The sequence below is a fragment of the Aphis gossypii genome, chromosome 1 (genome assembly GCF_020184175.1).
Source record: "Aphis gossypii isolate Hap1 chromosome 1, ASM2018417v2, whole genome shotgun sequence".
NCBI lineage: Eukaryota > Metazoa > Arthropoda > Insecta > Hemiptera > Aphididae > Aphis > Aphis gossypii.
In genome coordinates, this window is record NC_065530.1 from 42,776,476 (window position 1) to 42,798,359 (window position 21,884).

The 21,884-nt window shown below is 25.9% G+C and overlaps 2 protein-coding genes across 5 annotated transcripts; one reads left to right on the forward strand and one right to left on the reverse strand.

Annotated features, from left to right (window-relative positions):
• Positions 1-1,867: 1,867 nt before the first annotated feature.
• On the reverse strand, positions 1,868-20,351 carry LOC114124237 (phosphatidylinositol 4-phosphate 3-kinase C2 domain-containing subunit beta). Of its 4 annotated transcripts, none has more exons than XM_050201475.1 (30): positions 20,103-20,351; positions 15,159-15,369; positions 14,425-14,487; positions 14,188-14,347; positions 13,181-13,692; positions 12,945-13,114; positions 12,768-12,873; positions 12,546-12,692; positions 12,236-12,465; positions 12,070-12,169; positions 11,791-11,996; positions 11,509-11,716; positions 11,225-11,426; positions 10,995-11,156; positions 10,821-10,936; positions 10,595-10,748; positions 10,344-10,532; positions 10,057-10,282; positions 9,771-9,917; positions 9,458-9,706; positions 8,677-8,806; positions 8,439-8,594; positions 8,226-8,376; positions 8,004-8,160; positions 7,689-7,924; positions 7,409-7,609; positions 7,133-7,332; positions 6,920-7,005; positions 6,000-6,155; positions 1,868-4,462 (listed from the first exon to the last, which is right to left on the reverse strand). In XM_050201475.1, the coding sequence occupies exons 1-30, from the start codon at positions 20,331-20,333 to the stop codon at positions 4,286-4,288; spliced, it is 5,439 nt and encodes a 1,812-aa protein (XP_050057432.1). In that variant the 5' UTR covers positions 20,334-20,351; the 3' UTR covers positions 1,868-4,285. The 4 variants fall into 4 exon arrangements, with proteins under 4 accessions (XP_050057432.1, XP_027843226.2, XP_050057436.1 ...); XM_027987425.2 differs by lacking the exon at positions 20,103-20,351 and adding an exon at positions 17,917-18,159; XM_050201479.1 differs by lacking the exon at positions 20,103-20,351 and adding an exon at positions 17,755-17,878.
• Positions 20,352-20,709: 358 nt separating this feature from the next.
• LOC126551400 (putative nuclease HARBI1) lies at positions 20,710-21,759 on the forward strand. Its single transcript, XM_050204582.1, has one exon. It carries the CDS (start codon positions 20,710-20,712, stop codon positions 21,757-21,759), a length of 1,050 nt encoding a protein of 349 aa, XP_050060539.1.
• The last annotated feature ends 125 nt before the right edge of the window (positions 21,760-21,884 follow it).

A 21,884-nucleotide genomic window follows, 5' to 3' on the forward strand; every position in this document is an offset into this window, starting at 1 on the left:
AAATCTACTTAGTAACCCACCTAATATAGATTGAAAGACCGTCTTCGCTTAAAATCTCGTTTTTCGTGTGCAATGATTTGATAATTATTGAATTCAAATCTAAGAATTTAACACATAGGGACCATTACAGTGACTTGCTCAATAACGAGGTACGTACCTACATTCAAGTACTCGACACCTAATGTACAGTAAAAAGATTACCTGCATTTCCCCCTTTTCATTTTAAAACTTAAGTCTATATTAATACGTAATATATTATTATACACTCTATAATATCTAATACACATAACTTTGTTCAGAGTTAACCATAGCTATTTTCCAATAAACTGAATAAACAAAAAAAAAATTATGATGCTCAGACTGCTTAATCCGCCGTTAATTTACTTATACCTACTATCTAGAGTGTGTACATACAGGGAAATTATAATTTATGATTATTAATAGAGTATGATAAATCAACTGACCCGGTAAACATATATTTGTATTACGAGTAAATAATTGTTATGCTTTCATGAGGGTTTAACGTTTAACTAAAAGATATTATTTGCATAAAGTATTGTATATTAAATATTTACTTATATATATTATTATTTTTTTTTTTTTTTTTTTGGTGGCACCCAATAAAAACAAAAAAACCGACGAGGAACACCAATCGAACTTAATATTATGATATGAATATGGCTTCGATAGCTTTTGAGGTTTCAAAGATTAACGAGTGTACAAACAAACGCACAACCATTCATATTCAGCGATTATAGACCGCGTCTAAAATGTCTGCATACGCCTATTTGCGTATTAGTATATTCAAGTTGATACAAATTGTTCTGGATTGCAAGCTGTGTTTTACCCCGTAAAGTATAGAATAATATATGATAGTTGCACATACATAATTGTAGTTTTAATATAGGCTATAGCTTTTTATACTATTTAAAAATAATAAACTTATATAATGAATTTATTTCATAGGTACGCATATGAAAATGTCAAAATAGAAAACCAAATCTGCATATATAGTGAAACTTAGTTATAACAGGTACATCGTGTTGATGAAAATCATTGCATTTATTATTTTGTTAATAATATATATATTTTTATATCTCATATAAATATATTATATTTATTATTCATAGTAGAGAACAAATTTGCGGGTACTCCCGTTCCATTCCACTACGCTCGTTTAAATTGTAAATATTTATAACCTATTAACTAGGTACTTGTCCAAATTTCAATTTGTATACATCGAAATGCTCCGAAAAAAAATTCTCCACAATAGGATTACAAAAAAAAAATATATAAGTTCCCATTTAAATTTCTTAAGTTAACCCTTAAAACTCACCCTAAATTCTAAAATATGGTATTAAATAAAAAAAATGTACAATCGTATAAGATAAAAATATCTAATAAGATAGTCTAAATAAAAAAGTTTTGTGTTAGGTACACATTTTTCTCTATTTTTAATACTTATATGATAAAATAGCCGTAACACAAATTTTGAATCATTCTGTGTGTATAGGTATATATTATATATATATATTAATTTTTATGTCAACATCGACTTTTACAGTTCGAATATTAGATCATATACTGGAGAATAATTTGTGTTTTATCATGGGTTTTTTACGATATTTCAATTTTTAAGCTAGTCATAGCCGTGTGTATATAAAATATTAGTTTAAAAATGCTCATAACTCATTACAAAATTAAAAATTAAGACATCAAAAAAAACTTTTAACAATAACCATAGAATACATTGTTAGATACCTATATAAGTTTGATGATAGATCAATCGTTGATAACTGATATATATTTACATAGCTTAATAAAAATAAATATTTTTTTAATTTTCCAAAATTAACTTAGCAGTAAGTATAATGCCATAGTGAATATTTTATTAAAATATTTTTAGAATCTTTTCCATTCATAGTACATAGTAATATCTCAACCTAATCATCATTCACAATTCTTTATTTTTAATTTTTTAATAATTATTTACAAAACAATACATCAAATATTCAAAAGTGTTTAAAATGAGAATAAACAATTAATTAGTTTATTATACAAATATAATATTTTAGATTACATTTAAATTTAAATCTAAAAAGCTATTACAGCCACACAAACAATTTAAAAAAAAAAAACATTTAAGTCTTAAATTATACAAGCAACAATAAAATTCTTATTTCTTTACAACATAAACATACCAAATAAACAAACAAAAAAAAAATACGTAATCAATAATAAAAATTATTAAAAAATAAAAAAGTATATAAAAATGTCCATTACGATATGATAATAGTGAAATTGATATTGGATAATAAATTAATAAATAATATTATATGAATGTTATCTCTAAACTGAATATTTAGATCTTAATTTTATTTTTTATAAAAATATATTTATATCATATTATTATGTTTTTTATTTTTACACAAAAAGTAGCAATGAAATAAAATACACACACCCTGAATAATAAAATGATCGGTCTCCATTGTTACAATATAACCTGAATTGTACATTATTAAAGTAAATATTAATACAAAAACAAAAAAGAGATTGCTTTTAAACAGCTGCTGCTAAAAATCTAGCAAATGTATCAATAATAACTTGCAATGATATACACATTACACGTAATGATAAACAGTTCAAACATTAACATAACTCAATAGTAAAATAATTAGATTAAATCACTGGTTTTAGATAAAATTTAAAAAGTATAAAAAAAAAAATGATCAAAATGTATTAACATATTATCAGTCTTATTTTGTTTTAATGTTGCCTGTAAGTCAAACACTCAATTTGGTAGAATGGTCAATGATAAAGATGTAAAATATATTGCCTAAGATGTTATACATATGATAACAAAATAAAAAAAAAAAAAAAATAGTATGTTACAATTTTAAATAAGGATTTTGCTGAAACATAATTTTAATAAATTAATAGAATAACACAACGATAAAACAAAAACAAGAAAATATAATGTTTACAAACGGAAAAGTGTGAAATCAATGATAAAGAGTTTAAAATAATGTTAATTTAATATATTTTAATATATTTAATTAATGATTAAAATTTAAAAAAATAAAATTCATTTTCTCACATTACTTTATGATTTCAGCCACAGACATTATTAATATTCGTCAAAAATAGTAAGAATGATTGAATAATAATTGAATAATCTCAATAGTTGATTTATGATCATATGAGTAGTTTAATCATTATTTATTATAAAAAATAACAAAATAAGATACCGAAATAATTATTCTTGCCAACTATATGATGAACCATGCATATTTTAACACAAGTTACTGTGTTAATATATTAAATTCGACTGCACATACCATATAATATGTATATATGTATAAATAAGTATGTATGGAATTTGTTTTGTTAAAATTGCTTATTTTACGAAACACTTTAATTTTACTATAAGATAAAAGATAAATAATTAACCATGCATGAGTATGTATAATAATAAAAGTAAAAATATAAATTAATATAAACATAAACCATACAAATACAAAACAAATAAATTTGATAATGACAAATAAACTAAAAACAATCACAAGAAGATTAGACAAATTATTAGTCAACTTTTAAAAAAAAAAAACAACAGCCGATAAGAGGATGATAAAGCTGATACACAGTGATAAAAATATCTTAGTATGATAAATGCTGTGATGAAAATCATAAGAGTATGTACAAAAAAATAAAAAATTTACTAAGTCTACCACTTTAAACCAGTCAAAACTCAAAATTATTCAATTAGGTTAGTGGAAAAATAAATATTACATACTACGAAATGTTTTTCTTCTATTATAGCGGTACAATAATTTTTGAGAATAAAATAACAATAATGATGAATAGAAGGTATGTCTTATTTAACAATATACCTCAAATTCAAAGCTCGATATACTTTAAAATTCAAATATATAATTAGACAATTACTTATTAACCATAATTACAAAAAAAAAATATGATCAACAGTGGAAGTTATAATTATAAAATTTAATATTGCTCAATACACGATAACATAAAATAAGAACAGGAAGTGAAGTTGAACCCAACACCAAAATGCAATTTTAGTACCAACAAATAATTTGCATATTAAGAAGTAATACATTATCAATGTTAAGATTAAACATCTGAATAACAAATTAACTACGGAATTTTTAAAAATATTATTGTTTTAGTACCAAAAAACAATTATATTTTGTAAAAGATAAAAAATAACAAAAACTCATCACAATGGCCGAAACTTGTCGAACTATTAAAAAACACCATACTGTCACCTGTGAACATTTGACAAATTGTACCAGGATGTTGTCTCCGAATTTAAATCAATGTTATGGAGTTCTATGATAATGCCACCCAAAAATTCATTTTCTTGTAATGAGTCGTGACTCCAAACAGTGGCTTGCAAAATTTTATACTTGACCACATCTAATGGCATTCTGTACTCCAACTAAAAAAAACATAAAACTCAATTTTTAATTTTTAATAATTACTGTTATAAAATAAAAAGGAAACCAAACATTTATAAAACAAATTAATAAACTACAAAATAGCCTCCAGTGGGAAATTTAGAAAAACATACTCTATGATTTAATTATATAATTATTTTGTTGAATATTAAGCAAAAATTAGAGTAAAACAAATTTATATTTATATCATAATAAATAATAATTATCTCAAATGAGGATTAATTTTTTTACTGTAAACCAATTTTTGTTAAGAGGATACTACAACCACAAATTAACATTCAGTAGCACCAATTTTGGTCTAGCTTTAATATTAAAATAAATTGTCTGATTATCAAGTTTTTTAATTTTTATACTAGATATGAGCATTTTTAACTTATTATATTTACAATACTCATAACTTGCTTTAAACTTTTAAGAATTAAAATATCAAAAAAAGCTAATGCTAATTATAATATAATATGATGTAAATATAATAAAAATATAGTAATATAATATAAATATAATGTTGTTACATTTAACTTAATTAATAAGACAATTCACTATAATATTAAAATTAACGACATAAAAATAACTTCTACTGAACGCAACTTTGCTATTTTGTATGTTTGTAAGACAGAGACAATACATACAACTATGTTGGTTAGTGTCCTCTTAATTAATTTTTTTAATTATTTTCTTTTATCTTAGGATTAAAATATCAAAAATTGGTATAATATAGTCATAGAAAAAGCTATATTTCAACTTGATGATAACTAGGACTCATAAGTTCATGTCCTAAAAAATGACTAAATAAGTATGTAGTTATGCACTAAAAACTGACAAAATATGCATTGAAATGTGAATTTTACGAACTAAAAATCTTAAAATATGCAGTTTAATAAAAGAAGAAATTATTAGTAATATTTGAAGATTTTTAATCGATATTCATGAATTGAACAATACACGTGCAGTGTGCACACACATCACAATAACAACCGAAATAGATGAAACTCGAGAAGAAACCATTGTAAAAATATCAAGAAAATAATACTATTTCATATAACATGTTTTTCACTAATAATTTCTTATGTAGGCACGATACACTGTTTAACAGAATAAAATGATGACTACTGCATTTTTTTTAATAATTGTATGATGTAGTAATTGATAATTCACAAATATTTTATGAAATGTTGATCAAAAATACACTAAATATGCCCAATAAAATAGGAAAAAGTGTAAAAATGCAAATTTAAATGCAAAAATATGCAAAATAAAACTTTAAATATTTAATTATGGTATCTCTAAATGAATTTCTATATCATCTATCTAGCATTAAATATGACTTAGCCAGATTGATATGCAAGTGCATGATCTTATGAGCCTTGATTATAATTAATAATTTACATATTATTATTTCTTATATTTTTAACTTGATACTTTACTTCAATTTTTGTCTTAATCTAAATTTAAAGAAAAAACAGAGAGATTATTGTTCTACTATACCCTTTGGAGACTGAAAACGTTGAAACACCTTACCATTTCCATAAACGATGGATAACAATTTTTTTTAACAACTTTTGTTTTACGTTTAGTTGCTTTGTTATGATCAGGTAACAAATACACTTTGACATATGTTGATGGTTCCTGATTTCCTGCAATGCGCGGCAAGTCTTTTGCATGGTGTACCATGATCTAAGTAAAAGCAATTCATTATTTTTGGTTAAAAATTAGTATTAAAATAATTGTTCTGTTATAAATATCAATTAACTTAAAGAGTGTAGATTTATGTTAAGATTTTTGATAAAAATTATCAAATTTACAGAATAATAATTTATCTTCAATTAACCTAAAATGTCTAATATATGTAAAATCGTAATTTTACAAAACAAAAAAATTACTGTTTTAAAATATCTGTTTACATTATAAGACTATAATATATATTATATGATAAATAATGATTTTCATCTTAGAGAGAGATTGATCCCTGCTAGAAAATTGTTGGTCCTTAGGAGAGTAAAAGTAAAAAATTCAGATTGCTATTCCAAGAAATCGGTAAAAACATCTAAAAACAAAACTAAGATTAAACAGAAAACTGGGAATTCTAATACAAAACCAGTTTTTGATTAAAATTGATTTTATTTTTTATTTTAACTCAAAATTAAAAGCTATAGCTTTGAATTTTACGCAGAATATTTTTAATAGCAATTAATAAATAATAAAAATGCATAAGTATCATTTTTATAAACAATTGAAACTTAAATTTTCCCAGCTTTTTCAAAACCAAGAAAATAAAATTAGAAAAAAATAGATAGTATTTAACTACATGTTTAAATTTATTTAACCTGATCTGACCTAGAAATAAAAATCTCATTATATTTTTCTTAAATTTCTCTTGATTTAGGTGTAAGATAAAACAACATCTGTTCTAAAACTCACATAATATATATATTACTTACCATAAATGCACCACGCTGATAATGTAATGTCAATTTTAATTGACCTAATATACGATTTTCTCTGACATAACCTTGTTGCTTTGGTTCTGTAAATACAATATAAATTGTAATCATATAACTTACTGCTAACAACCCAATTTAATAAAATACACTTTATTCAAAATCATTAACTTCTTACAGTCTATATAATTATAAGAAAATTAAAGTATTAACCTTTGAGTTTAGTATCTTCAATACTGGCCTCTTGTTGATCTCTTAAGAGTGGATGGAAAAAAGTGTATACCAAATCCGAATGGCTAACTTCAGGAGCCATTTGAAATAATGTGTTTAAAAAATTTTGTATTTCCACACGTCTTTTTTCGGCTACTTGTTTAATATGTGATCGTCCCATATGAATACTAGTATTCAATAAACTGTAAAAGATCATTGATTTATAATATTATGTAACATTGAATATTTAAAATTCAATGTTATAACAAATATAATCACCTTAAAAATTTTGCTAAAGGAAATAATAGTAGTAATTTTTGTTGGAATTCTGATAATTCTTTATAGGACCTAAACAGATATGAAGGATCCCTTTGATTTTCTCGAAAAACTTTTAAAATGTACACATAATATTTTTCAGGATCATATCGCTTTTGACATCCATACACTTCAACACAAACAATTTTTCCTTCTTGTGCCATACTATGACAAATAATCAAATTATAAAAGTTAATAAAATAAACATTTAATATTTTAAATATTAACCAATAAGATTACTTACGTGTATACTTTTGGAACAAAACTTAATAATTCAGTTCCATTTTGCTCATTATTGAATCGCATTTGTGCCAAGTTATGTAAGAAGAAATTAAATTGGGTAAAACGAGATTTTATTGAATTTTCAATCATGCGAGCAAAAGAAGCGGCTGCTTCTGGATTAGACAATTCTGGGAGAAGAGCTTTTTGTACATAATTCACGGCATCCATTGTAACACCAGGTATTCCAGATGACGCCATCTATAAAATATATAATAATTAAATTAAATTTATTACTTTAATATTTATTTTATCAAAACACAAAAGAATATTATATTACCAGTCCAAATAAATTCAATAACAAATTCCCATGTTTGCGGACAATATTAAATGCCTGAACACATGTGTCAACAAAATGCTGAAACTTTGTAGATGGTTTATCACCACCATTTATCACATATACCATATCAGAAGTCAAAACAAATGGAGTTCGATCTCTGAATAAAAACAAAAATTAGAAAAAAAAATACTAATATATACATGTGTAAAGGTATACAAATACCTTTTAAAGTTCCCAAATGTTTGTGCATCTCCTAAAAATTTTCCAAAATCAATGTGAAACAGATGTCCAGTAGTCTTCATCATTATGTTATCGTTGTGACGATCACATATTCCGAGAATATATGTAGCAACACTGTATCCAGCACATGATGCTAAGATATATTAAAATATTAATACATTTCAAATAATAACCCATTATTATGATAATTTTTACCTGTAAAATTTGCAACTGCTCTCTCATATTCCAGAGCAGATGGATTATGTTTTGCCAACCATTCGGCTATAGGCCTATCTTTAAATGAACCAGTTAATCCTAATTCAATTTGTATTTTTCTTAAAGTTTCTGCATTTGTAACCATTTCAATTATACCTTTAATTATAGAAAATTGTTATAGTGATAAGACAACGCAAAAATTATTTTTTTAACATGACAAGCATAATAATTGTAATACCTCTCTTTTCACCCGTTGGAACACAAGCGAATGTTACCATTTTTAGGTCTAGTCCTTCTTTTAGCCATAATTTATCCATTAATCTAATAATCTGAATAGTTAACATATCTTGTTGTAAATCATCACCTACCTGTACAGAAAAAAAAGTAATTAATATTAGGTAACACAATTTATCAGATAAATAATATAACTAGGACTCGGATTAGTAAGAAAAAAGTCAAAATATGTAAATATTTGTGTTCTTATTTTTGGCAAAATATGTATTAAAAAACATGAAATATTTAAAAAGAAATTACAAAATTACGAACAAAAAAATACTTATATCTGTGACAAGTTTAAATTAGGTACTACACATGGTATTTATAAACTTTTACTTTGTATAAATAGGGGGTCACAAAGTGATTGAGCAAATTTTATATCTCTTTTGAGGGTTGTGACACTAAAAAGGTTGAGAAACACTGCAATATGGTATTATAAAAATAAAAATGTTTTAATTATTTTTTAAAAAATAAATCGAATAATTTGTATTTTTGAATTTATAGTTTGACTCAATAATTGTAATTTTTACACACTTTTTACTTGTACTTTTTACAAATCAGAACTTTATTCCAGGATTCTATTAACCAATCAACTCATATATTATGTATATTATTATATGATAATTTACAAAATGTTTGAAAATTGCTATATTTTGATCTTAATTATATTCTTTACCTATATTAAATACTATCTATATAATATTGATACATGATTTTATTAATATCACAGATACTTTTCTTACCTTAAAAATAGCTGGAATTGAGACATTTGGTTCCAAGCAATTAAAATTTATTTTCAATGGTAAAGTATTTGAAGGGAAATAATAACATGACTTAATTTGTATGCCACAAATTTGCATACTTGGACTGAGGGGTAAACAAGTGGGAATATCCTTTAAACTTTGGTCAATATTAGTTAAATCCTGGATCAGAACTTTAAGTCTATGAGATTCTTTGCTGGCTTTAACATTTTCTGCAGTATCATATAATTCCTGTAAATAAAATTAAAATATTTAAAATATTTATCATACAAATTACTTTTTATTTCCAACGTACCTTCATTAAAAGCTGTTGAGACAAAAAACACTTTCTAAGAGCTTCACCACAAGTTGCTATCAATGCCCTCAACAATAACTGCAATCTTCTATAATACCGAGACTCACTCACTGTTTTATCATCAGGACTATGAATGTCATAAGAATTCTAAGTTTTCAAAATTACAATATGTATTATTTTTATTTTCAAATACATTTTATTTAAAATTTAAATTTGTAGTACACTTAAAAACAATTTTAGATGAAATGTACATAGAACAAGAATATAATGTCCATTTAAAACAAACCTGAGGCGATTGTCCTGGAAGTGGCTGAATGAGAAACCAATAAAGATTGTGAGCAATAGTAGGTGATGACAGAGCTTTCTCTAATAAAAACTCAGCCAAAGGAGAATTGTCATAAGTTTCATGCTTTATGGCCTGAACCAGTTCAGGAAGAAAATCAATTAATTGATCATTACTTAATAATCTTATTCGTTTGACAGCCAAACGGCGCACTTCATTATCAGGGAAGCTGAACAAAAAAAAAATTTAATAAGATAATATTTTTTTTATTATTTTTGTTTAATTCTTACCATGGTAAGAATAACTGTAATGCATCTAAAGGTTCAATGGGTGACCAAGAGTTGAGCATTGAATGCAGATCAGCCAAACATGCATAATCCCAACTATGAGCGGCTAATAATACCTTAGGTAAGGCAATAGGCTTTGATAAAAGATAGTATCTCTTTTCCCACAAAACTTCTCTATCTTCTGACAATGGTCTGTACATAATCGTGTTACATAAATTATTATTTTTTAAGCCATATTAATTTCAAAATATTACCTAGTGAAAGTATCTTGATAAATGATATGTAATAACTGTTCTTGAGTATTTAAGTCTAAACTTGTAAAATCATAACTTTCACTTTTAATTATATGATTATCTTGAAACTCAGGAGGAAAAAATATTTTAAAATCAAACTCTTGGATTTCAATACCTGAAAAAAGAACATTTGTGTCACTGAAATCTAATTGGTAATAATACAGTTTTTGGAAGTTGGTATACATACTAAGAACAGGGTGTGAATGGCTATATGGGTGTGTACCAGGTGATGGTGCTGGACCAAGGCGTTTATCGGCACATGGAGGCCAAAGTGATAACAAATGTTTACCTTGAGAAAATTCTCTAAAATAAAATTATAAATTACATATTTGAATACTTTTTATATAATTAAATCACAAACCCTTCAACATTAAAAAACTGTATAGAACCCCATCCAAGTTCTGTTTGAGAAACAGTGGCTGAAGTATCTTGACCTTCTGTGTTAAATGTTCTGCCATACACAACTAAAACCAAACGGCTCTCTCTTGGTAACAAACATAAACTCATATTTTCAAACTCCAACCTAAAACATGATTATACTAACAGTTTCTAAAAACAAAACAATTTTTATTATTTGCTAGTAAAATTTACCAAGACTCAAAAACAACACGCTTGTAAATTGAATGCTCAGCTGTAACAGCTTTGGAAAGCACTGTATTGCCAATCGGTCTTGTACCGTGATAAATTTGAGCAGCAATTAAATATTCATCATGACTCCATGAAGAAAATAATCGATGCAAACAACTTACGTATATCACAACATTATCTGGTATTTTTGAAGACAATTTAGTCCCTATAAAATATAAATGTAATAAATAATAATTGTTATCATCTCAGAATGACTACCAAATCATCAGGTTAGATTTAAGTTATACCTGTTAATTGTGAAGAGTTAAAATTTAACTGGAAATCAACTTTGAAAGCTTTACAATAATTTTCAATTAATGTTTGCACATTTTCTTTTATTTTTAAACACACATCAGTAATATGATCTACTTTTTCAGTCTCATTGAATTTCAACCTAACAACAGAATAATCTGAGCCATCATCTGAAATCACTTCAGTTCGCGAACCATACACATCCTATTAAAAAATAAAATCAATGCATTTTATAAAAAAATATCAATAAACTATAATTTTTCTTTAGTATCAAATACCTGTATAACATTTGAAATTTCATTACACGACAAAACAAAATTATTTAATGTCAAAGTGATGTCTAATGGTTCAATATTGCCTAAGAAAGCAATTAACGCTTTCACTGCTTGTTGAACACCGGTAGGCTGTAATGGTGTTTTAGTTCGCTTTTTAAAAAGAGATACAGCATGATCTTGAATTTTAAGGATTTCGCCATCAAGTGTATCTAAAATGCAATATATAATTAAATTTAATGTAAATTAATTTTTAGTATTTTATTTCAGTATAATAGTATTTACCAAGAAGGATTTTCAAAGTATCATGTGTGATCGGCTGAGATGGTTCGTTAGGACACAAATCACTCAACCCCAATTCATTATCATGAATATCGTCTTGAGCCTAAACATAATTAAATATAATATAATTTATAGAATACTCTTTAATAAACAATTTTAATAGTTTTACCTGTCTAGCATAAATATGAACAACATCGTTCTTATGAAAAAGTGCGAGTTCGACATCTTTATCAAGTTTAATACATTCATGAACAAATTCAAAATTAATGACTGGAGTATTCATGGGCAGCATATATTCCGAAAATTGTTTTACTTTAAGAAAATAATCACTAGGATGCGCATCTTCCAAATCTAATTCACAAATTACATGTGATATGACGTGTTCAACACTACTTCCGACTAATTAAAAACCAATACAAAGTTATCCACAGTATAGGTAAAATATGCATTTATAAAAACTAAAAATATAATAAACATACCATCACAAGTAAATATAATTGGTGTTTTCTTGATTGGTTCACAGTGAACTATAAATTTAGTACTGGTGTTCTGATGCAGGTTGTTTTCAAATTTTGAACACACTACTATACCTTCATTTGTGCTTGGATCAGTATAAATAAATTTTCCTTAAATTGAAAGTGTAAAATTATTTACAAATTATATCAATGCTTAATCACAAATAAATAGTAAAATGTACGCACTTCTAACTTCCTTGACCATCTTATGAAATGCTTCCATGTCAGGATCATAAAACACAGAAGGTCGTTTTACTAGACCAACATTTTCATATGTTAAACTCTTGCATGCCTAAAATACATTTAAAGTAAAATTTAATTTAATCAATTATTTTAATAAAATTAATATTAATAATTATTTACTTTTGATTCTTTTGGAGTCAAAGAACTTCTAGGTGGTAATGGTGGAGGTGAATTGATTGGTGTTTTTATAACAGCAGCATAAATTGGATCTGATGATTGAGAAGAGACCGATGGAGAATACATATAATCAAACGGGTCATATGTAGCATATAAAGACTCGCTTTTATCGACTATAAAATTTAAATTATTAACATAAATAATAATTGCATATGTTTGAAATATTTAGATAAACATACTTTGGTCTTCCTCTTCAGTAGAACTTATGTGTGATTGTCCATGGAGAAGTGGGTCAAAATCTTCAAGAACACTAGTCCTAACATTTGAAAATTTTTCCTTGGGATTTTCTTTACTATCAAAAAAGTTCAAATCAATGAGATTATTGTTGTTTTGTTTTTTTATGAGATTTGGAGCAAAAATTTCTGGTTTCATCCCAACTAGTGAAGTCTGTGTTTGCATATTATTTGCACTGCTTGTAAATTGTTGAGTATGAGTAACATTATTTGAAGACCAGCTACTGATGGTCTGCCCTTGCCAGAAGGTTTGAGGAGGAACTGTCATTTGGTAACCAGTAGGATATCCAGTAAAATTGTTTGGAGAGAAATAACCTTGGTACAATTCATCTAAGTTTTGTTTAAGATCATGTGACCCACTAAATTGATTTTGGTTTGAACTAACATTTGGCGTGTTTGTATTAACACTTAGATTCTGGAATGCTGAGTTACTACTACTGGTATGAGGCTTTTTATTCCTATAACACAAAAGAGTTAGTCTTCAATAAACAGAATTCTTTTATAACCCACTATGGTTTATAATTACTTTATTATACACTAAATCAGAATGTATTTATTGCATAGTAGCAGCGAGATTCATACCACTTTATCACACCTCAAGCTATTCTCAAATATCTGTCCAGTAATTCATCATTTTTTGTATTGTTTGAACAACAAAGGATTATATAGAGAAGAAAAAATGAAAACTAAATTAAAATTAGGATATACAAAAGGATTTTATCTAGAGATTAGTTGGAAAAATTAATACTAAAACAGGATGTTTATGATGTTCAAAACCAAACATAAGTAATCAGAAATTAATAAATTTTAATAGCATAGAATAACGAGGTGTAGATGTTTTGTGATTTCTCAAGCCGAACTAATACATTTTTAATATTATACTCATCATATTCAGATAAAAATGTGTACATAGATGACTATAAAAAATATTTTAATAATTAGTAATTTTTTACCCATCTAAAAAATTAAATGGTTCCAAATTGTTCATGAGATCATTGATTGGTGGTGAGTCAAGGCTAAATAAATCTTTGATTGAATCATTAGTACAACTTTTTGGAATGACTGTAGTATTACGGCGTGGTGGTGGTTTTATACGTGGTAATAATGGTTCACCTAGAGAATTAAAAGTTAATTATACTTTAATAACTTGCAAAAATATAAAACAATTGAGTCATAACAAATTATAGTACCTGTGTTAAACGATCCCGGTCTAGGCCGTGATCTAGATAAGTCATTACAGTTAACTGTTTTTTCTAAAAATAAAATTAATTAAAACACAAATTACAATTTATAAATTAATTTTCAATGCATCATTAAAATAGAGATTGTTTGTGAAAAATATTAATGAGAACAGTGTCATATGATATTATAATTGTTTCTTTTCTAAACTCATATTTATTTTAAACTGTTTAAAAGTTATAACAGTTAGCACTATAAAATTAATAGCTTATTAAAAATAATTACTCTAATCTATGTAATATAAACAAAATAAATGTCATTATCAATAATATTAATAATAATAATTACTCTGATAACTTGATACTAATTTAACTAGTTGGATGTATTTTAAAATAACCAGTAGTTTTTTTTTTTTTTACTACAATTTTTTTTGCTTTTTTAATTTAATGTACTAAATATAATTTGACAAATTTTTAAAATAACCTAATTATTAATATTAGTATAAATATAGATTTGTTTGTAATAATATAATTGGTAGTCCTACATCAAACTTCAAAAAAAACTTTTATTTGAACATATTAAAATTGATTATTATAGTAATTAGAAATTACTAATTAATATATGCACAACAAACTCAGCCTGTCTAATATATCAAATTTTAATAAATATTTAATAGGAAGAACATTAATAATGATATAGAAACTATTTAGCTAATGATTTCTATTTTCAATACTTTTATACAAACCTGTAATAGACATTGAACGTGTCTGAAATGTAGATGTCGATACTACAGCTTTTTCACTGCATGTTGAAGATTCAGATTTTAACTTTTGGTTTCGAAACTCTTCAAGAGCCAAGGTTTCCAAACTTAAAGCTTGGGCTTTTTCAAGATCTTCTTGGAATCTTCTGTCATAATCTGGTTTTGCTGTAGACTTCATGTTGTGGCATTTAAAACACTAAAATACAAAAAAAAAAATGTACAAAATAAAGAAGACAAGTATTTAATAAAATACTTTATACAATAAACATTTAAACTGTAATTACATAGTACTATGCAAATGATTTCAAAAATTTTCTCAAAAATGCTTGGCAGTACTAATAAATACAGACAAGAACAGATTGAATTATAATTTTAATCTCAACTTTATGAAACAATAACTTTCAAAACAAAATATACAATTTGAGCAATATAAATTTATTAAACAATTTAATAAAATTAACACAAGTAATACAGACAAACAAAAATTGTTTATGATTATCAGTATACAAGCTACACATTTTTAATTTATTTAAAATATATCATTAAAAATTAGGTCCCAGCAGAAAAATGTATAATGTTTATTAACACAGCTGTGAATACAGACATGTTGTATGTAATTTATGAAATATGGTACAAATAACTCTAAGGAATACCTTTACCATATTTGAATAGATGGTGGCAAAATTGTACAAATTAGACATTAAGGCAAATTTTTTAAGACTTATAACTTTTACTTAGGTATATAATTTGTAGGCTATGAAATATAATTTTATCGACATATTTTTATTACATACTAAAATCTAACAAACCTAAAATATACAAATAATCCATTTTATATTTGGTTATTCAAATAGTTTTTCCCTAACAATTTATAATCACCATACTCATGATCATGAAAGTATGATAGAAGGTACTCTGCGGTTTAAAGCAGAATTTAAATTATTAAATGTAATAAATTGAGTGAGCACTTTTTATCATGTAAATTTTAAACCAATGCCAAAATAATTAACTGCATCCTACTAAAGCACCAAATATGAATAAATAAACGATCAAATTATAGAAAAATAATTATAATAATAGTTTAATTAAATTAATCAAAATAAATCAACGGTTTTACATCCTCTTTTTACCTTCTAAGTGACATGCTACTTTATGGGTACTGGCCCAATTTTACATGTCAAGGTGTCAAAGATGATTCTTGGTAAACTAAACAAGTCTAGTTACCCAAGAGGTTGGGCAGGGAGTCGGTAATTACTAGCCTGCTTGCTTCAGAGTCCTGCAGCTACCACACACAAAATTGCCAAGTAGCTACTTCAGAATCGAACCCAAGACCATGCGTGCCAGAACATTAGTTTAGACCACGGTTATTTATATATAACCGTGGTTCAGACCCACTAGACCACAGGTAACCCCATAATAATAGTTTAATTATTAACATTAAAATATTTTTATAGATTTTAATTTTTTAAGCTTTAGGATATTTTCTTTGATGTTTATAATTTAAATCTTAAATGGAATCTATTTTTTAAAAATATTTATGTAATATGTAAAATGCGAGGTAAAATGCAAACATACAAAATTGAATCAATAGTTATTATTTAAAATTATTTATACGTAATTTAAGCTAAATTTAAGATAAGTGAAATAATAAACCAAATTAATTTATAATGTCAAAAGAAAAAAACTGAAAACAATTAACAGAGTATCAAAATGTGCAATTCTTTCTTAGGTATTACAAATTCTACTAATTTCTTATAAATAACTACAATCTTAATTAAATGAAACATTCTTCTAGAATCTAGAATCTAGAGACTTCAATAAAGTAATATTAATCATTAACTGCTTAACTTATTGTAATGACTTAGTTCTAAACATTTTATCATATTACACAACGGATAGCTGATTAGTGATCGAGTTAGTGATTAACATAATTATTTTTATTAATTTATAATCAAAGTACATCAAATAATTTACTAACTATTTAGTGCTTAACAGTTACAAATATATCATATACTAAATAGGTATACACATGAGAAAATTCTAAAAAAAAATATATTTTTTTTTTTCATTACCTATTGATTACAATTTAACTACACAACAACAAAGTCAATATTAGTAGAGACAAAAAAGATAACACATAGGTACCTAACCAGTAAAATCATTATTTAAATATTTGAACAATTAACAACATTGATGATTATTTAGTAATAATAAATTGGATTTATTAAATGTGTATAATTAATATAAAATATAGCAAAACTCATAAACTACAAATTATTATTGATAAAAAAAAGTTTTGCAATTTTTTTTTTTTTTTGTTAAATTAAAAATTAAATTAAATCTTTATATATAAAAACAAAGAACAAAAACAAAAATTATAAACCTACTACTAATATTTTTACAAGCTCCTATCAAATAAAATGTAGGTATATAAAAAAATACAAATTAAATATAATATGTAAAAATATTTATCATTTTTAATTTACAATTAGTATAAATTAATAATGCTAACTCAAAGATTTTAAATTCGATATAAATAAAATAAAGAAAACATATAAAGCAATTAAAACAAATAACGTACCATAGTATATTAAATACACCATTTTTAGAATGTTGAAAATGTATAAGTTAATGTACGCGAAAAATTAAAAAAATGCCAATAACAACGTTTCTATTGTCTACGAAATTAATGATGCGCATAAAAATAATCAAATCGTAAACACAATATGAGATCTTTACTTACTTTTTCTGTACAAAAAATATGAGTTTAACTGCGAATGAATATGTGTTTGGTCAAATGACCAATAAGACGTTGAAAATCATTATTACTCAACGTCCAATAAGCAATTCGATGCAAATTAATTATAAGCGTTTCGAAGCAAATTTGTAATAACTAATAACAGTAATAACAATAAAAAAAAAATAAAAAAAAAGGAAAAAAAATATCACAACATTAAAAATATTAAACACGAAAATACCTATATTATCAATTTAATTTATTATTATGTTCTGAGTTCTCGAATAATTGTTATCATTGTAGAAATTGTTGAAGTGAGTAACGGTTGTCAATGTTGTTAAGAACCTTGGTACCGTGGTATTATTATTTAGTTATACCAGTTCTATGGTTATACACTTATACTTAAATTGTTAAGTCCAAGAGAGATGAAATATTGAAATAAATAAAATGGATCATTTGAAATTCATTCTACTTTGCTTGGATAGTTGGATCATAATTCATAATATTATACACAGTTGCGTACCAACGCTACCAACAATGGCCCCTCAAAAATTATTGTAATCCACTAAGCCACCCCAATTTTTTGTATTTTTTATAAATATATTAATTGAAGATGAGGTTTGGTTAAAATTGTTATAGAACTGCGCCAATAATGATACAACATGATTAATGTTATTTGTTAATATGATCAAAGGTTCATGGATTATAAAAATATGCAATTAATAATTAGCTAAATATCAATTTTAGCTAAATCAAAAATTAAAATTAACTGAACTGTATTGAATTAATTATTATTTTTACCTGTTGGAAATGTTAACTAAATTAGAAATGTTAATTTCATTTCAGGAAAAATGTCAAAACAAGTATGTATTTTTATTTAAAAATCATAAATATATATATTTTTTTAATTTGTTGAAATATAAAAATCACCATTGCCCATGAAGAGAATTGATTCCCAACTTCCCAAAACTTATTTTATGTAGGTATTAATTGATTTCACATCAGCATACAGTTGACTCTCCCGATCTTCAGACTATAATAGACAATAGTATTATCTATAATAGCAAACACTAAGAGTAAGTTGGCTGATAAGTTTCTAAAATTTTTTTCATACCTAGCTATTAAATTTGATTAATCTTCATATTTTAATTAATAATTCTATAGTCTACAAGCATATAATAACCATTTTTAAAATTATGTCAAACGGTTAAACGTTTTTAATTTAATTTTTGATAAACTTAATATTATTTAATATTATTTATTATAGTCATTATTAGTTTTTTCATATTATAGGGTACACTAATTAGGAGAAGTCGAGAAGATAAATATATTTGGAACACATCACATTCAAAAACTTTTATTATGACTTTGGTTGAACTTGTACATTATCTCGCTCATCAATATTTTCAGGCGCGTACACAAAAAAAAATTGAGGGGGTTTAGGTTATACATTTTCATACCTAATTATTTAATTTAACATAACCTGACCTAACAAAAAGTTTACAGATTTTCAATTATGAAACTATTTAAAACTTAAGTATTTTTAAACATTAATTTGTTAGTAATAGGTACAGAAACATGTATTTGTATGATATAAATTCGAAATTTCTGGGAGGGGTCGAACCTTTAACACCCTCTTATCTGAACAATTCTTTTTTGTCCGTTTTAATTCTAAGTTTACGGATTCGGGATTGAAAAATAAATTTTAGTCCCTCATTATAGACAGTGGTTATTTTGGTAACCGGATAAAAAAGCCACCGACAAAAGAGCCACGGATAAAAAATCCATTAATAAAAAAGCCACGGATAAAAAAGACGAATTTTAAATCAAGTATCATATGAGGATATAAGCAATAACTGTCAAATATTCATCCGTTGTCCGTTATGTTAAAATTGAATACAATTAATATAATTGTTAAAAAAAAGTTAAAATTTACAATTTAAAAATATAATATAAATAAATAAATAATTAAAATAATCGTATTGTGTAAGCAATAGCCGTTAAATATTCGTCTATTGTCCGCTGTGTTAAGCCATCACTACATATTTTATGCAATTTTTCTTGCATTTTTTCATAAGTTTTTTTTTACTTAAATTGCCTATTACGAGTTGGGCTAACTTTGTTTCATCTGAAGATAACTCTAATCTCATTTTCTTTATTAATGACCAAGTAGAAGGATGATTGTGACCTACTAATTTTGAAAAACGATGGTTCCACCCTTGTGTTACGTTGTTAGTTCGATGTCCATTATCAAGGGTAGTTTGATAGACATTCCATATTGATGGTGGATAGAGCGGTGAAATATTTCGAAGTCTGATACCATTATTCGGATTATGCTGAACACTTCTGTAAGACCCATGGACATACGTGGTATCAAAATAATCGACAGCCTCCGGTGGCATAATTGTTCTTAAAAAATCCATTCCCTCTAAAACTTTGTTTTCTGGGTCCTATTCCACCAACACACTTTGCAACTTTTCACTTTTCACTTTTCACTTTTCATTTGTTTTTTTGCTCCACAAAAAATCGAAAATGAAAAATGCAAAGTGAAAAGTGAGGATTGAAAAGTTTACCACTTTTCGTTATGTTTTCTATGTTTTCATTCCACCATTATATTTTTTGATGAAAAGCTTTTCGACTTTTCATTAAATATTGATAAAAAATGCAAACAGAAATTTTACTCTACAATAATTTTCAGTGATTTTTTTTAACAAAACAATTTAGTTGAAACAGTTATAATAAAGTACATCTGTGCATATTATATAAATTCCGTTATTAAAGTTTAGGATTATAATTATTATGTTAAGATTAGAGTGGCTCTTAAATGATGATGGCTATGATGACGAACGACCTCTACGAGTATATAGAGACCGAGTATACTTTGACTTATGTGACCGTCAGTACCGTCAATGTTTTCGACTTAACAAAAATCAAGTAGCGTTTATTCTAAGTAAGATTGAACATATCCTAACTCATACGAGTATTCGAAATAAGGCAATCACAGCAGAACATCAGCTATTGACTACATTGAACTGGCTCGGCAATGGTGCACAACAACATGGTATTGGAGCTACTCATGGAATATCAACTTCATCTGTCAGTAGGTGTATTCAAAGGGTCGTTAATGCGGTTGTTACTCATATGTTCCAAAATATTGTCAAGTGGCCCAACAACACCGTTAAAATACCAACGACGTTCCTTGAAAAAGGTGGGTTTCCTAGTGTAGCTGGCTGCATTGATGGTACATTGATCAATATTGATGCGCCAAATTTAAATGAAGAACAATATATCGATAGACATGGCAACCATTCAATCAATGTGACAATGGTTTGTGGTCCAAACCATGAATTTTATGCAGTAGACGCTAACTGGCCAGGAAGTGTACACGATGCCAGAGTATTAAGAAATACTAATGTATTTGCTGCATTTGAGAGTGGGTGGAGACCATTTCCCGGAGCAGTGCTTTTAGGAGATAGCGCATATCCATTAAAAGAGTGGCTTATTCCACCCCGTCATCAAAACCCTAATGATGAAACTGAACAACGGTTCAATCGCAAACATAAATCTACACGACGATTAATAGAATGTAGCTATGGAATACTCAAAGAAAGATTCCCATGTTTGAACCATCTTCGAACACAACCATACAAAAGTGGTATGATTGTGATGACTTGTGCCGTGTTTCATAATATTGCATGTTTAATTGACCATGAACCAACTGAGGAGTATGTATATAATGAAGAAGACAACTTCCAAAACATAGACGAAGAGTATCAAGAAGAGGCCCCAAATGTTGGTGGCATGAATAGGGTTAACTCATTATTAGATTATTTTAGGCGTAGGGTATAATTCAAGTTATATTTGTAAAAAATATAACTATTAACTAAGAATCTTTGTAAATATAAAAATTTCATAGGTGAATTAACATATTAAAGCATTTAACTTTTAATCATAAATAATAATATTTAAATATA

Bases quoted from the DNA above. Each gene is read 5' to 3' on its own strand.
- LOC114124237 (XM_050201475.1), bottom strand. From the start codon at position 20,333: ATGGATTTTTTAAGAACAATTATGCCACCGGAGGCTGTCGATTATTTT. The intron at 13,693-14,187 runs GTAAAAAATTAC...TTTGTGTTATAG, and splicing joins CCATTTAATTTTTTAGATGG to GAATAAAAAGCCTCATACCA. The intron at 11,427-11,508 runs GTATAACTTAAA...TATATTTTATAG, and splicing joins TAACTCTTCACAATTAACAG to GGACTAAATTGTCTTCAAAA.
- LOC126551400 (XM_050204582.1), top strand. From the start codon at position 20,710: ATGTTAAGATTAGAGTGGCTCTTAAATGATGATGGCTATGATGACGAA.